The following is a 16,923-nucleotide window of genomic DNA, read 5'->3' as shown; positions in this document are numbered from 1 at the left end:
CATGACACTAGAGAATGAGTTCTGGGCAGACACTTTGAGCTAACCTTCTAATCTCCCAATACTCCTGGGGATATGGGAACTAGTAAAATGTTTTCTCTAAGTAGCATGATCGGACCTTGAGGGCCAAGAATCTGAAAGGTCTCTTAGTATAAGACATGCTGTGAGTTTCATTTGACCAGTGCCTACTTGGAGAAGGGGCCTGCTTAGCAGACACTAATTTGGACAGAACCCCCCATCCCCCAGTCAGGTACCTCTCCCTGATGCCCCAATGCTAGATCAGTGCTGTGGAATTTACATACTATCCCAGCTACGTGTGTATGCAGAATGGGGAACAAGTCTAAATTAGTGGAGTTTATCCTAAATAGACAAGATGAACATTTTCTAACTTTGTATTGTCAAGTAGAATGAGACCTTGTAAACATGTGAATTTACTCTTTATTCCCACTTTGCTCATTTACTTCGAAAGGGTTAATTATTTTAAAATTATTTTAAACTTTCAGTGTAAGGAGAAAGAATCATTCTCCTAAAAATAAAGAAGGAAACTAAAATAGAATTTGCACATTGATAAACCATGTGGAAAAGTCTCATCCGTTCCCATGTCATTATTCATTTTCATACTGGTGACTTCCAAGTCTCGCTGTCAGCTCAGCCTCCTCTATCCTCTACATCTCCACAAATCAACAGGTGCAAGGAGGTGAGAGCTGGAGTGGAACTTAGTACATTGTTAAGTGAATGAAGGAATGCATGAATATTTAATTTGTTTTTTCCAAGAAATCTACAAGGTGGTCTGTCCACAGGCAATTTTATTTAGTTTCTGACATTTTGATTGGTTTTTCATCACTTTGCAAATAGAATAGGGATACCCTTGCTCCTTTATAGGTTTCTGAATGAGGGAGTGTCCAAAGCTATTTGCTACCAATTAGTGATCGTGTGGAGAAAAGAAAATTTATGGCCATGAAAATTCTCCTCTGTGAAGGCCAACAGGTCTCAACAAAGAAGAAGATGAAGTTCTATAGAACAGGAACATGAACAAGGCTGAGGTCGATTTTGGGTTATTCCAGACAGACCCTGACCTTCATTCTCCAGGCCCATCTGCCCTCCGGTAGGGCATTTGCTGATTTGGCATCACCAGGAGAGGCCGTTCTTAACCACTTTGGGGGAGGATTGCCTCTAAGGTCTTATTCCTGACACTCTTTAGAAAGCTCAGAACTGTGGTTCCTCCTGTGCCCCTGTCTTCTAAGGCCTGAGGTGGCCCTGGGAGATGGCTTAGCTTCCTGCCTTTTGCTTTGGCTGCAGATGTGATAAGGTATTTGGTCACCATGGTTATGTGATAGCTGCGCAGGTCTGCCAGGGCCTGCACACACTGGTTATATGCTGACAGGAGTGGGCCATTCCCGGAGGATAGGACATGGTCCCTCAGTGAAGGAGCTGACTGGATGGCTTCTATGAAGGCTTTATGAGAAGGTGGCATGTAGTCCCTCATGTTGAGCAGAAAGTCACCTGAAAGAAATAATCCAGACCAATGTCAAAGCTCCACATGGAAAGGTAAGAGAACTGATCTGCTTTTCCAGACATCAATGCAGCAAAAAGTGTTGTTATCATGCTAACTGTCCAATCTAGTTTGCTGGTTCTTTTGCTAGTAGACTTCAAACACACAAATGTACATTCCTGACTATTGATAGGTTACGGGGAAGGGAAAATGAAGTAAGCACAGCTCAGATAACTGAGTTGGAACTACCTCTATCATGGTATAAATGATTACCATATGTCAAATGTGGGCAAATTATATTGTTAATCGTTCTGAGAGGATATTTACAGATGTGAGCATAAACTCTTAAACTACGTAGCTAGATAACCTGCTGAATTTTATTTCTTAAATGCTTTGTTTTGGAGGAGTGCTAAGGAAGAAGAAAATAATAGGGTTTATAAGAGAAAAAAGATAAAGAATGAGCAACTTTAATTACAACCTCTTGAAGTCAAATTGTTTAAAAACCTAATCAATTGATATTTACAAGAAATGTAGATAGATAATCTATAGGAATCCCATTCCTGTTTAATATTATACATGGTACGACACCTACTAACATCACCAAGTCAAAATCCATGCAAAGTTATAGTTCTAGAGAACTGACTTCTGCAGATGAGACTGGACCCTCTGACACCAAATTCTAGTCTTTGTTTTTCTAATTCAACTTGAAAACTCTGTACTATGAAGTGCTTTTGGCAGCTATTAAACATTTGGCTCAAGACTGACAGGTAAGGAAATTAGCAATTTCAAATTTCTAAAATGGTTGGCCCTTCTCTCTTCTGGTCTAAATAGAATTGGCTTGAGGTTGCACCATTTTCATGGGGAAGGGCTTTCATGGAGGAGCTTCGAACCATCATGGGCAACACCCAGACTTATCAACAAAATGCCAAACCCTCCAAACTCCAGAACTCTCCTTCATTTTAGAGCAAGGAAGCCATTGCCTAAAGATCCAAACAAAACTGCAGTGAACAGCTGGAAATATAGCAATGTTTTAAGATTTGGAAATGAAACCCAATTTCCTGCTGAGACCTGATATTAATTGACTTGACACAATAACATGTGGCAGGCACAGAGTTTCCCAGTTAATTTGGAAAAGTATAGACTTCGTGACATTTTAAGTTACACTTGGTTTTATCAATTTGTAAAAACACCTCTGTTCTTCTCCCTGTTAAGAAAGAAAAAAAGAAAAGAAAAGACAAAGAAAAATGTCTGGCTTACCACTTTCCTTGTTATGGCGAATGCCCAAGAACTCATCAAAGGCATGAAGCACTGTGCTCTGAGCTGCACTCCCTCCAGAGTATTTCAGGGGCTCTGTGGAGACTCCTTCATATATCAATCCCACAGGCATTGCTGGGTTATCTTTCCATCTAAGCAAGAGTAAAAGTCAGAAAGAAGTAGGTGCTTGGAGTTAAGAGTATATTTTTCTGATATAGAACCAGAGAGTGAGCAATAAAGCCAACATGATTTGAATGGCAATTTCAGGGCAAAAGACTGGATATCTTTGTAGGATGTGTATTTAAGCATCATCTTGACCCCAATTTCATAACAGGACATAGAATGCAGCCCTTTTCCTCCTTCATTTAAAGGAGTTTACAGAGAAGTAAAGAATAGAGAATGCCCAACTGGTGTGGCTCAGTGGTTGAGAGTCGACCTATGAACCAGATCACAGTCCGATTCCCAGTCAGAGCACATGCCCAGGTTGCAGGCTTGATGTCTAATATGGGGTGTGCAAGAGGCAACCAATCAATGATTCTCTATCATCATTGATGTTTCTATCTCTCTCTCCCTCTCCCTTCCTCTCTGAAATCAATAAAATTATTTTTTTAAAAGAATAGAAAAGAATCTCTCATACAATCATAAACATGACATCAGTGCTTATCAACAGGAACAAAGTAGGGGCTCCAGAACAATCTTCACTTCCCCTGATAAAATAGCCTTGATGACTTGATAATTTCACTAGTAGAGATTTGAAAACACACACACACACACACACACACACACACACACACACACAAGCATACTCACACATATAAATACACGCACACACACTTCTTTGCCCTTCCCTAAAACAGTTATAACAGTTGTCATATTAAACTATCAGTTCTAAATGCTACTTGACTTAACGGGAATGCCTTTATCAAATGCTCTGTTGATGACATGTATGCATACTAAGGGTATGACTAAAAGAACACAATACAAGACTGCAGAGTGTCAGGAGCGATGTGGAAGGACTGGAGGCTCTTAGTCATGCTCAGATTAAGTGGGTTTTTCTCCCCTCTTCTCTCCTTTCTTCTCTCCTTTCTTCCCTTCAGTCTCCCTAATTCCATTTATCTTTTTGTCTCTGGATACCCCTCTCTCTACCTCAACTATTATACTCATTTCCATCTGCTTTTTACAAAGTCTTAAATAGTCACAGAGTGTATGTGGGTGGCTCCATAATGAGACAAAAACAAGAGCACCAAGAACACATATATTTGTACTTACAATGCTTTACAGTTTATAAAGCACCTTCATATTCATTTTTTCGTTTGACCTCTTATGAGTATATCAAGGCAGGTATTTTTAAGCCCATTTTGCAGATAAAGAAATAAAGACTCTAAGCAGTTCAATCTCCAGGGCCACATTGCTAGGGAACAAGAGAATCAGAACTTAAATCCCAAACTTGTAATTTTCTATTTTCATGTTCTCAGAACCTGCACATGTGGATTTCTACTTTTTCTAAGAAACAGAATCCTTTTCTCTTATTACTGGGAACAAACTACTCCCAGTTGTTAACAGTTTAAATAACAGGCTTACGTGATGTCTCGCCTTCTTCCCGTAATTCTAAAAGTCATTGTGCTCCAGAGAAGGGAAACACATCTCATACGCACGAAAGCCGTAGACAGGCCGCTCAGCTTGCTGTTCATGACCTTTTTTACATATTTCTCTGAGGCAGGAAATGCTACAAGAATCTGGATTATTTTTTCGGGGGGGATTGTTTTTGGTTGGCTGTACTCTGGTTTTCACTGGAGGAATATCAGAGTGGCCTTTGCAGGTGGGGCGCTGTCACTCTTGAAAGGAATGGAGCACAGAAAGCAGTCAGGGAGACAAGCAGGAAAAGCAAAGGAAGGCTCCTGAGTGTAAAACTATAACATGCTGTGCTTGTTGGGAAAGAGGGCTCTGTTTTAGGCAGATAGAGAATTTAATCTCAGCTGTGATGTGTATTAACTGTGAGCCTTGGCTTAGTTCAATTCTCTCTGAGCCTCCACTTCCTCCTCCACATACCACAAGTATCCACCTTATTGGGTTTTTGAGAGAACTAATTAAAACAATACTTGCTCAATGCCTGGAATACATTATTAAGCATTCAATAAATATCAGCCATTTTAGAATGTTATTCAGAATGAGTGGGATCCCTTTTCTCCCTTTCATTATTCTGTTACTTTGTACCAACCCTCTGAGTGTTCGTGCTCCTAATTTGCACCTACTTCCTAAAGCTGCTGGGAGAAAGGAATGGGTTTCAGAGAGGTTTCACGACTTGTCAGAGTTCAGAACACTGGTCAGATAAAATTTCTAAACAACATTCTCTGTGGAAGAATATGGAAGATGACTGATACTCTGCAGTAAGTGGACCAAATACAATGACCAGCCTGTTCAGGTTTCCTTTGTATTCCTGTCGATGATCTTGCATAGGCGTTTTGGTCTCCTTCTCTAGTTTCTTCCCATTATGACAACTCCCAAGTGTTAGGCTCTCTCAGGGCTCAGTCCTTGGGCGTCTCACTGCTCGCCCTTCCCAAGGGATCTTTTCTAGCCTCATAGATTTAAACACCTATTCTCACTGTTTACAAATTTGCACCAGCACCTGAACCTCTCCCCCATGTTCCAGACTCTTATACTATCTGAATGCCTGCTAGACATCTGCACAGGAATTAACATGTTCTAAACTGACCTCCTGATTCCCCACCCTTTTGCCAAACTTGTCCTGCCTACAGTCTTCCCCAACAGAAAAACTGGCAGTTACATCTTTTCAGCAGAGTTGGACAAAACCATAGAATCTTCTTTGATTGAACCCTTTCTTTTCCATTCCACGTGCACTCCAATAGCAGATCCTGTCAAACTTTACCTTCAATCTGTATCCAGACCTGGCCATTCTCAACGCTTCTGCTGTTACCACCCTAGTTAAAGCTACCACCCTGAATTGTAGTAAAAGCTCCTTAAATACTTTCCTGGCTTCCATTCTTGAGTTGAAATCATCTATTTTCCACTTAGAAGATAGAGTGATGAATTCCAACTTAAGACAGATCATGCCAGTCCTCCCAAACATGCCAGTGTTGCCCATCTCACTCAGAAAAGAAGCTAATGGGCCCCTGCAGGACCTGGTCTTCCCCCAGCACTTGTATCTTTCTCATTCTCCCCAATATTTACTCCATTCAAGCACTGCTGGCTCCCTTGCAGCTACTCCTCCATGACAAACATGCTCTTGCTTCAGGGTCATTGTCATTTCTTTTCCTTTTGCTTGCAACAGTATCTAGGTGGCTTACTCCTTACTTCTTTCGAGTATCTGCTTAAATATCACTTAGAAGTGTGGCATTCCTAGATCGCAATAAATAAACAAACAAACAAACTTTGGCCACCACAATCCATGGTTCCTTATATCTTACTTCACATTTTCTCATATTGCTTATTGTTTTAACGTATCTTGTATGATACTTGATGTTATTATATTTATTTCTTCATCTGCCTCCCATCATTAAAATGTATGTAAGCTCCACAAAAATGAAGTTGCTGTTTTGTTTTGTTGTTTCATTGCTAACACCTAGAACTGTGCCTGGAAGATGAATCAGTGAATAAAACATATAGCATTCTATAATTATGTATTATATCTAGAACATGTAGACGCAAGTATATTTCTTAAAAAGACCTGGCCAGCCTAAAAGAGCCATCAAATGCTCAAATGGTGAAGACATCAATCTCCTTTTAGTGCCCTAACCTGAAGAAGATACGTTGGAGCCCCATAGAATACCAAAAGAGGAAATACCAGTGTGAAAGTCAAAAAAGTAAGAGAAAGGCATTTACTTTTACTAATAAAACACACATATTCTCTGTCTATGATGACAGTAGTCTGAGGAAGGGAAATTGAGTTCTTGTGAAGAACCCACGGATTACCGAAACCGGTTTGGCTCAGTGGATAGAGCGTCGGCCTGCGGACTGAAAGGTCCCAGGTTCGATTCCGGTCAAGGGCATGTACCTTGGTTGCGGGCACATCCCCAGTGGGGGGTGTGCAGGAGGCAGCTGATCGATGTTTCTAACTCTCTATCTCTCTCCTTTCCTCTCTGTAAAAAATCAATAAAATATATTTAAAAAAAAAAAAGAAGAAGAAAAAAAAAGAACCCACGGATTGCTCCCATGCATTCTCAGGCCCAAACTGCTGTTTGGAAGGAAAGGATTATTTTTCTTTCAAGTCTCTGTAGGCAAGATTATTTTTAGTCTTCTTGTAGCATATTTCTAGGAAACCCAATAGAAGCAGACATTTAAAAGGAAAAGAAAATGAGATGACATTATTTTTCCACAGGGGCTATTAACCTCCTGAGAAATTTAATATGAGTGGGAAATAAAGATAAAATGTTTCATCTGCAAATGAAATCTTTCAACTCTCCTAAATAAAAAAGCTTTAAAAAGTCAACAAAAATAATAAATCAAACATAGGACAAATCAAGAACACAGGAGCAGAATTAGTTTTTTCAGGACAACCCTATTGGGAATTATCAACAATCCAGATGTTCTTGGACATCTGCACTTATCAATGTACTTAGGATTTGGTACTGGCCACCACTTAGTTTAGTTATATGGGAAATATTTTTGAGGATGAGAAACAGAGGTGAGACACTGATAAAATGCATCATTGACCCAGAAATTATTTTAATGAAAACAAAGTCACCTTCTGGTGCCTATTTAATGATGATAGGTAGAATTAAAAAAAAAAATGTCCCAAGATTCCCATTCTAATTCCCAGAACTGTTAATATTATGAGATTTCAAGCCTATAGATATGATATATCATATTACAGATGTAATTAAGGTTACTAGTCAGTTGGTCTTAATATAGGGAGTCATTCTAGATTATCTAGGTGAACTGAATCCAATCAATAAGTCTTTAAAAGCAGAGAGTTTTCTCTGGTTAGTGACAAAAAGGAGAAGTCAGAGAGATTTGAAGTACTAGGAGGATAGGAAGTGTCATTGCTGAGACGGAGGAGACCATGTGACAAAGAATGCAGGAGGCCTCTGGAAGCTGAGAGCAGATTCTCTCTGACAGTCAGCAAGGGAACAAAGACCTCAGTTTCTAAACCGCAAAGAATTAGATTCAACCTAAAACGTGAGTGAGTGAATTCTTCCCCAGATCCTCAAGATAAGAACTCAGCCCAGCAGATACCCTGACTTGGCCTTTTGAGACCCTAAGCAGAGAACCAAGTAAAGCATAAATAGATTTTTCAGAAATAGGTGCTTCCTAAATCCCAGTCTATTTTAAAACATTTTTAAATGACCCTTTTTTCTTTTGTCTAATCCTACCAAAGCATATCTACATGTTTTGCTTAATATTTGTTGCTAGAATCTTTTCTCTACCATCAGATCTTTTCTTGACCCTGACTACATGAAAAACATATAAAGAGTGAGAAGAATTCTATATGATATTCTCTTTGGAGAGCATTTTGAGAAACAGTCCCAATTCCATATCTGTCACTCCCTTTTTTCTCCCTTTTCCCCCATAAACCAGGTATTTATTACTCTCAAATTATTCTATAGAAACCTTCCTGCTTTTATTCTCTACAGTGAGAATAAATGAGAAATCCCCACCCAAGCCGCCCTCCCTTAGAGAGGGAGGTCACTTTCTCACATTCCAGACCCACCCAATCTATAGAAAATACTTAGTACATGTTGTCACTCTGCTCTTGCACCAATGCATTATACCACTAAATCAATAAATTTATTTATTTGGGTATTTGGCATGTTTCTTGTTCTATCCAAGCAAACTTCAGATTCTATCAATAGCACTTCAGGCATCTCCTAGTTATACACATGGCACACTAGATGATATTGACTTCACATTTTTTACCACATCCATCCACTACTGCCATCTTACACTTTTCACCATTAAAAACACACACACCCAAACAAACTCAACTTCTTAAAGTGAATAGGAAAACAATCTCATTAAAATATGTCAATGTATGACTAGTGTATTTAAAAAAAGAACTGCATCTAAGAGTAGAGATTTATTTTTGGAGAGATTATAGGTCATGTGACCAAAAAAAAGAGTACACAGGAATATGAGAAAATGGCTTGGTGTAGCCAACCTTGGAATGTTATAAGAAAGCTTTCCAGCCCAAACTGGTTTGGCTCAGTGGATAGAGCGTTGGCCTGCAGACTGAAGGGTCCCAGGTTTGATTCCGGTCAGGGGCATGTACCTTGGTTGCGGGCATATCCCCAGTAGGGGGTGTGCAGGAGGCAGCTGATCGATGTTTCTAACTCTCTATCCCTCTCCCTTCCTCTCTGTAAAAAATCAATAAAATATATATTAAAAAAAAAAAGAAAGCTTTCCAGTTACTGTCTATACCTCCATCTGTTTTAATAACAAGGGGAGGGAATAAATATAAATGATTGAGCTTTGTGTGTGGCATATTGGGCTTTTTTTTTCCCTTCCTGTCATCAAGGTCGGGTTCTAAGAAAGTAAATATACATGAATCTAATATGAGAGCCTAAGGACAATTACTCTAAACTTAAATATTCAACCTTTAATGTCATTTGCCATGCAGATGTTACCTCTCTTCTTTTATCCAAGAGTGGATCTAGGTGACTACTTTGCTAACAATGGTTATTTGGTGTGTTTCTTACTCTAGGAAGCTTATGTCAGTTTCCACCCCCATAAATTTGGAAAATGCTACAGAGACCTCCTGCAGGAAAACGTTTGAACTATACTTACCCAGAGAGAAAGATCCGGATGACTGCATAAAATATGTCTGGATCTACATAATCTGGAGGAGCAATCAAAATGTGAACTTTACTACAGGCGAAAAAAGCAATTGGTTACATGTGCATGGGCCCTGCTGAGCTCCTGGGGCTGCTTCTCTATCTGATCTGCATGGAAACCTGGAATGAAAGCTACAAGCAAGAGGTGGATGGAATGTTCTCTTCTGTAATTGTCCTCATTGGCGCTTGCAGAACTTTTAAACTATTCCAAATGCTGCCCTTTTCTATTTGTGGTACTTCCCCTTTCTCTACTTAACCACAACAAAAAGAGAGATCAAGGCCATCTTTTTAAAAATTAATAATTTAAACAGACATGATGTTTGAGAGAATATGGGAAGTGGAAAGGAGAAGGCTGAGAGAAAGAATCCCCTCTCAAGGCTTTCACAAGAGAGGAAAACTAAAGCCATCTCTGCTCAAGTGGAGTTCTGTATAGCCAACAAAGGACAGAGGAGTGGAGAGTCCCTTGTCTGGCTGGGGATTGCCACACCGGGTCAAATACAGATTCATTTAGCTCCACATTTAGCTGCATTCATTAAGCTGTGCAGCTATTTTGAATCTAAGCCAATGCTTATGGGTAATTGCTTTCACTAGATAATAAAATTATATATAAGGAAGCAAGTTTTCACATTTGTAACAAATTTCTTTTAATCAACTTTTGAGGGTTGTTCTCTTTCTTCATCTAATGGGGTCCCTCTGTGACTAAGCATGCTCTCTTATGCATATTCCTGTCTATCTCTCTCTGTTTCTAAGAGGGGAAAAACACACATCTCTTTTTATGATACCTAAATAGTGACATCTCTATACCATCAGTTTTTCTTTTGCTACCATCACACCTACTCTCTGGTCCTCCATCTCTTGTTTTTTTCTGAAGTCCCATGACTCAGGTAACTAATGTCTTCCTTCAGCCTCAGGGTTTCCCGTGCTCCTGAATGGTGTTACAGTCTCTCATTCTTCTGTGACAATACTCTTCTGGACTTTTTTTTTTCTGGGTGATATTTCTGGGTCTTACCCATTTGGTGCTCTTTGCCTCCCCTTCCCAAATGCTAAATATTAGGTACACACTTTTCTAAATCAGTAATGACTGGTAATAATTTTTCACCCAACTTACCATATTTAATGAGGAAAAGTCAAATGATCATTTCAATAGATGTGAAATGATTTTGATATAAAACATTTCAATATGCGTGAAAAAATCCATTCATGGTAAAAAAAATAAAGTAAAATGATTTAGCTAACTAGGAATAGTAGTACTCATCCTTGAATTGATAAAAGGAATCCATAAAAAGTCTCCAGTATACATTATACTTAATGTTAAAATATAAAAAAATAAGTATTTCAAAATGTGAAACAAAACAAGGATCAGCATTTCCATTCAATACTGTATTGGGAGTCCTAGCAAGAAGAATGAGAAATAAAATTAAACAGAAATAAAAGTTATAAGTATTATAAATGAATAAAAAAAGAGAACATTATTCTCAAATGACTTCTCTATAGAAACCCCAAATAATCTCTACATAATTATTACAATGAATAAGACGTGCTAGATTTAAGGTTAATATTCAAAGGAGTGACATCATTATCATAGTGGAATAAGAGTTTCTACTGTCTTTTGCCAATGAATACTGATTTAGACAGTCACCCATGGACAAGAGAGCATTTGTGGAAGTCCAGGAGTCCAGCAAAGCCCCAGCACACCACTACAGTAAAAAATAATAATAATTTGAGGATATTGAATGCACTAAAGGGAGTAAGAAGAGCATTTCACTTTACCTACATCACCCGCCCCACAAGGAGACATAGCTCAGGACCAACAGAGAGCTTATTGGCCTGTGATTTGTCCCGCAAGGAAAAGTGAGAGCATGTGAGTGCCCAGTTTCCCCAGATGCATGGAATGCATGCAGAGACCCACTTCTTCCTCACCATATCCAGAATACTAAGGTGAGCTTCAGGACTGAGAAAATGGGTGGGCGGGGAGGTGAGGAGCAGCTGTGAGAGTGCCAGATAGGGCTCTTGGAGGGTGGTAAAGGGATGCAGATCCTACTGACCATCTCACAGACTCTGACAAGACACCCTCCCAGGAGCTGATGGGAATGCTGCGCCTACAGATCCCCCAACTGGCCTATGAGCTCCCTTAGTGTTCAGGGTGCCTTACCCACATGCCACACACCCACATGTGGCCACTTCCTTGTGTGCATAGCTGAGGAAGGAAAGAGTGAGCCTTTGTGAAGAAAGAAGAACAAAGTAGGAAGCATCGTGCTCTCTGATTTCAAACTATACTATAAATCTATAGTAATCAAAACGACAAGGCCCAGCTGTCACGGCTCAGTGGTTGAGCATCTACCTAAGAACAGGAGGTTACGGTTTGATTCCCAGTCAGGGCATATCCTGGTTGTGGGCTTGAACCCCAGTGTCGGGCATGCAGGAAGCACCAGATCAGTGATTCTCTCTCATCATCTATGTTTCTATCTCTCTCTCCCTCTCCCTTCCTCTCTGAAATCAATAAAAATATTTAAAAACAAACAAACAAACAAAAAACATGATGTTGGCATAAAAAGATACACAGATCAATAGAACAGAATTGAGAGCCCAGAAATAAGTCTAACTGTCCACACATATATGGACAATTAATATAGGGCAAAGGAATCAAGAACATACCATGGAGAAAAGACAACCTCTTCAATAAATGATGTTGGAGAACTGGATAGCCACACAGAAAAGAATGAAATTAGACCACTATCTTACACCATACTCAAAAATTAACTCAAAATGGATTAAAGACTTGAATGCAACACCTGAAACCATAAAATTCATAGAAGAAAACAAAGGCAGGAGGTCCCTGACATAGGTCTTAGCAACATAGGTCTTTTAGGCTGAATTCAAAGGCAAGGGAAACAAAAGCAACAATTAAGAAATAGGACTGCATCAAACTAAAAAGCTTCTGCACAACAAAGGAAATCAGCATCAAAACAAAAAGGCAGCCTACTGAATGGGAAAAGGTATTTACAAATCATGTGTCGCTTAAGGAGTTAGTATTCAAAACATATGAAGAACTCTTACAACTCAACAACAAAAAGCAAATATCCCATGTTAAAAAGGGCAGAGGATCTAAATAAATATTTTACAAAGAAGATATATATATACATATGGCCAACAGGCACAGGAAAAGATGTTCAATATCACTACTTATTAGAGGAATATGAATTAAAACATGATGAGATATCACCTTACACCTGTTGGCACATTTCATTGTCAAAAATATAAGAAACAAGTTGTTAGAAAGGATGTGTAGAAAAGGGAACTCTGATACACTGTTGGAAGGAAGGTAAATTGGTGCAGCCACTGTGGAAACAGTGTGGAGATTCCTCAAACATTTAAGAATAGAACTGCCATGTGATCCAGCTATTCCACTTCTGGGTATTCATATAAAAAATAAAATTACTGATTGGAAAAGATATATGCACTACTTACTATGTTCATGGCAGCATCCTATCTAATAAAGAGGGAATATGCTAATTAACTGCCACACCCTCAAAGATGGCAGCGCCCACAGCCACAAGATGATGGCACCCTGTCCCCTCAGCTTCACCGGGGCGGCAGGCATGCAATAAGGCTGGGCCCACCCCCAGGCAGGCCCAGCCTTGCCGCAAGCCTGCCTCCAGAGTCCCCCAGTCCCTTCAGCCCCCCCAGCCGCCCAGGGCTGCCCGAGGCTCAGGTAACCAGGGCCAGCTGAGGCTTGCGCTGCCGGCAGTGGCAGCAGCAGAGGTGTGATAGGGCATCGCCTTCCCCTGATCTCTGGGTCACCTCCCACCCCTGAGGGCTCCGGACTGTGAGAGCAGCGGGCAGGCCAGGCTGAGGGACTGCCCCCCCTCCAGTGCATGAATTTTCATGCACCAGGCCTCTAGTAAATATGTATATATATAGTACTCAACATAAAAATGAATGAAATCTTGCCATTTGCAACAACACGAAGGTATTATGCTAACTGAATAAGTCAGATAAGGAAAGACAAATACCATATGATTTCATACATATTGGAATCCAAACAAAACAAAACAAATGTACAAACAAAACCAAACAAACCCATAGATACAGAGGACAGACTGGTGGTTAACAGAGGTTGAGGCTTGGGAGAACTGGGTGAAGGGAATTGGTTTCATGGTGATGTATATTAACTAGACTTGTGGTACAGATCACTTTGTAGTATATACAGATGTGAAATTGTGATGTTATACACCTGAAACATATGAGGTTATATACCAATTTTACTTAAAGAACAAAACACACACACACACACACACACACACACACACACACACACACAATACACTTTCAAGTTTCTTCTGATAGAGGAAGTTGAAGAGCTGTCTTGAAATTGAATGCAGTCACCTGAATAAAATGTAAACTAACCACAGGACTGGTGAGCCACTGAATTGGCTACACCTATGAAACCTCATCTATGCACTAAGGAGCCTAAAGCAGTGGTCAGCAAACTGCGGCTCGCGAGCCACATGCGGCTCTTTGGCCCCTTGAGTGTGGCTCTTCCACAAAATACCACGGCCTGGGCGAGTGTATTTTGAAGAAGTGGCGTTAGAAGAAGTTTAAGTTTAAAAAATTTGGCTCTCAAAAGAAATTTTAATCGTTGTACTGTTGATATTTGGCTCTGTTGACTAATTAGTTTGCCAACCACTGGCCTAAAGCAATCAATCATCCCAGGTTCCACTTGAGAAAAAAAGGCTAAAAGGGGCATAAGCGAGCATAAGGACAACACTGCAGTATCCTGACATTGCTGGACGGAATGTACACAACCTTTGCTGTTGTTTTTTGCCTCACCCCCTCCTCCCAAACTTCATGCAAGATCTCAACATGAAAAGAAATATACGGCTACCGAAGAGAGCAAACTACCCTAACCACAAGAGAATACTAAAAAAAGACAAAACCGCAGAACATCTATGCAAAGTGAGAGATCATTCTCCAATAGTTAAAACAGCAATGAGTTACCATAAAACAAAGCTAATACACTAGCTCCATCTAGTGGATGTTGCCCAGCCCTGCCCCAAGCAGAACCCTCAACCTACAGCAGCCCCATACCGTGCATTTGTCCTAAGGTTCTGGTGATGTCCTGAATGGAGAGTCTCAGCCGCTGCAGGGCTTGCAGCAGGGAGTCCTGGTTGGGCTGCAGCATGGCATTCATTGCTTCAACAAGTGCCTGGGGAGAAGGTTCATTCACTCAGTCTATTAGCATTCACTTAAGGCCCGCTGAGGTGGAGTGAGCTGAGCATCAGAGCTACAGAAATCAGGAAGGGCGTCCTTCTGACTGCTGGACTGTTTGCCAGTGCTCCCTGAAACTGAATTTGCTGTGAGGTCTGCCTGAGAGGATAACCTTTCTGGGCATCTCCCAGATAGACCCTTGGACATATTTTTCTAGATCTTTCCACTGATTGCTACTTGCTATAATGCTATCCTTTTTCTCCTTCCTTCTTCTGTATTTATCACACATTATAACAATGTCTACGTCTGTATCTTGAATTAGGAGATCTTCACCCCTGAGCTCTGTTTTCATAAAATCAGGCAGATTCTATAGAGCCCACAGAGCCCCCAGCTCCAGAGGCCCCTCCATCATGAAGCCTTCCTAGCAGTCTCTACCTTATCTGAGCTATATTTGAAAGACCAATATTTCATTTTTTACCTTTCAATGGACTAAATTGATGAGAAGTAAAATAACTATATGGTTTCACTTTTGAGAATGTTATAATACTCACACCGGGATTGGTGACACAGTAAAGACTTAAAAATATGCTCACCAGGGAAGGTGGTAAGGAAAGACATAAACCTAACTAATAATCTTCAGGCAAGGCATGGATTCTCTAGCTGATCACCTGTTGCTCCTCTGTCTTTATATTTATATTTTAGAGAGGAAGGGAGAGTGAGAGAGAGATAGAAACATCGATGATGAGAGAGAAGCATTGATTGGCTGCCTCCTGCATGCCCCCCACTGGGGATCGAGCCTGCAACTCTGGCATGTGCCCTGACCAGGAATCGAACCGTGACCTACTGGTTCATAGGTCAATGCTCAACCACTGAGCCACGCCAGCTGGACTGTCTTTTTTATTATTATTTATTATTACTTTTATTGATTTTAGAGACAGAGGAAGGGAGAGGGATAGAAACATTGATTGGCTGCTTCTTATAGGCTCCCTGATGGGGATCCAGCCCACAACCAAGGCATGTGGCCCTAACGTGAATCACACCAGTGGCCTCCTGGTTCATGGGTCTATGCTCAACCACTGAGTCACACCAGCTGGGCTCCACTGTCATTTGTCTTACTGAACTTGACCTTTCTATAAGCTGCCTGAACTCTGAAGGCTAGGTCATCTCAGTGATGGTTCTTTTCCTCTGAGCCTTTGCACAGCTGTCCTCGCTGCCAGAAATATGTCTATGTGTCTGTTTGCCTTTATCTCTCTCTCTCTCTCTCTCTCTCTCTCTCTCTGCTTAATTCCTATATATCACTCAGGTTTTAACTTTAGTTGTCATTTCCCCTGGGAAGTTTTGCCTGACCCTTCAGGTCTGAATTAAGTGTTAGATTTCTTTTTATAAAACACTGCATTTTTTTTCTTATTACCCTATACATCAACCCATCTTTCCCCACCATATCAGGAGCTTCTCTGGGGGCCAGAACAAGGTCAGTCTTGTTCCCCCATATATTTCGTTGTCTAGAACAATGCTTGTTGTCGAATGGACAAATGGTCAATTCCACATTTTATAGGATTTGGGAGAAGCGAGTATCTATATGGCCTAGAACATGACCTTTTCCTCAGATATAAAACAGCAGGTCAAGGCCTATGCTCATCTATATTGATTAATTCATGGAAGTAAAGCTCAGGCTGATTTCTCATTGAGAAAAAAAAAAGTGGTGTGGGTGGAAGGATACCTTAATCCCAGGTACTGCTGCTTTCTCTACCAAAACAGTCACCAGTATAAAACCACGCAGGCTTTCATTCCCAGGCAATGAGAAAATGATGTCCAAGTTCCTTGGGAAGGAGATGACCATATGATTAGAGAGACATGGACACTGTGAGTGTGCACAGCCCACAGGTCCCCTCAGAGTTAGACAACTGTAAGCACAGGGCAGAATCGGTGAACACTTCTCTCTACAGGGAAGCCTCAAGGATGAGCATCTCCCTACATTCAGGAAGGGAAGAGAACAGATCTACTCAAGTCCAAGTTCACCTGCTCTGAGGACTCTCAGAGTCCAGCATGGCCCTGATGGTCCCAGACCATCCCCCCAATGGAACAGCTGAAGCCTGAGTGGGCAGGTCATTCTGATTCTTCTCAGGCCCATTACACCATTCCTGTCAGGAGCACAGAGTCTTAGAGCTACAGTGACCACAGGTA

The 16,923-nt window shown here is 40.7% G+C and overlaps 1 protein-coding gene across 1 annotated transcript in view; it reads right to left on the bottom strand.

The window, feature by feature from the left end:
- Positions 1-946: 946 nt before the first annotated feature.
- The window catches only part of IDO2 (indoleamine 2,3-dioxygenase 2), a gene marked incomplete at its 5' end in the record, with an annotated part of 47,667 nt that continues 31,690 nt past the window's right edge, over positions 947-16,923 (bottom strand). Inside the window, 5 exons of the mRNA XM_079779075.1 lie at positions 947-1,500; positions 2,747-2,895; positions 9,485-9,536; positions 14,620-14,737; positions 16,460-16,559. Of these exons, the coding sequence (XP_079635201.1) occupies positions 1,145-1,500; positions 2,747-2,895; positions 9,485-9,536; positions 14,620-14,737; positions 16,460-16,559 (775 nt within the window). The 3' untranslated portion in view covers positions 947-1,144. The remainder of the gene's footprint in view (positions 1,501-2,746; positions 2,896-9,484; positions 9,537-14,619; positions 14,738-16,459; positions 16,560-16,923) is intronic.

This window comes from Cnephaeus nilssonii (assembly GCF_951640355.1).
Source record: "Cnephaeus nilssonii genome assembly, chromosome: 8".
NCBI classification, from domain to species: Eukaryota; Metazoa; Chordata; class Mammalia; order Chiroptera; family Vespertilionidae; genus Cnephaeus; species Cnephaeus nilssonii.
The sequence above is the reverse complement of the archived record's forward strand: the minus strand, read 5'-3'. Positions and strand labels throughout refer to the sequence as shown.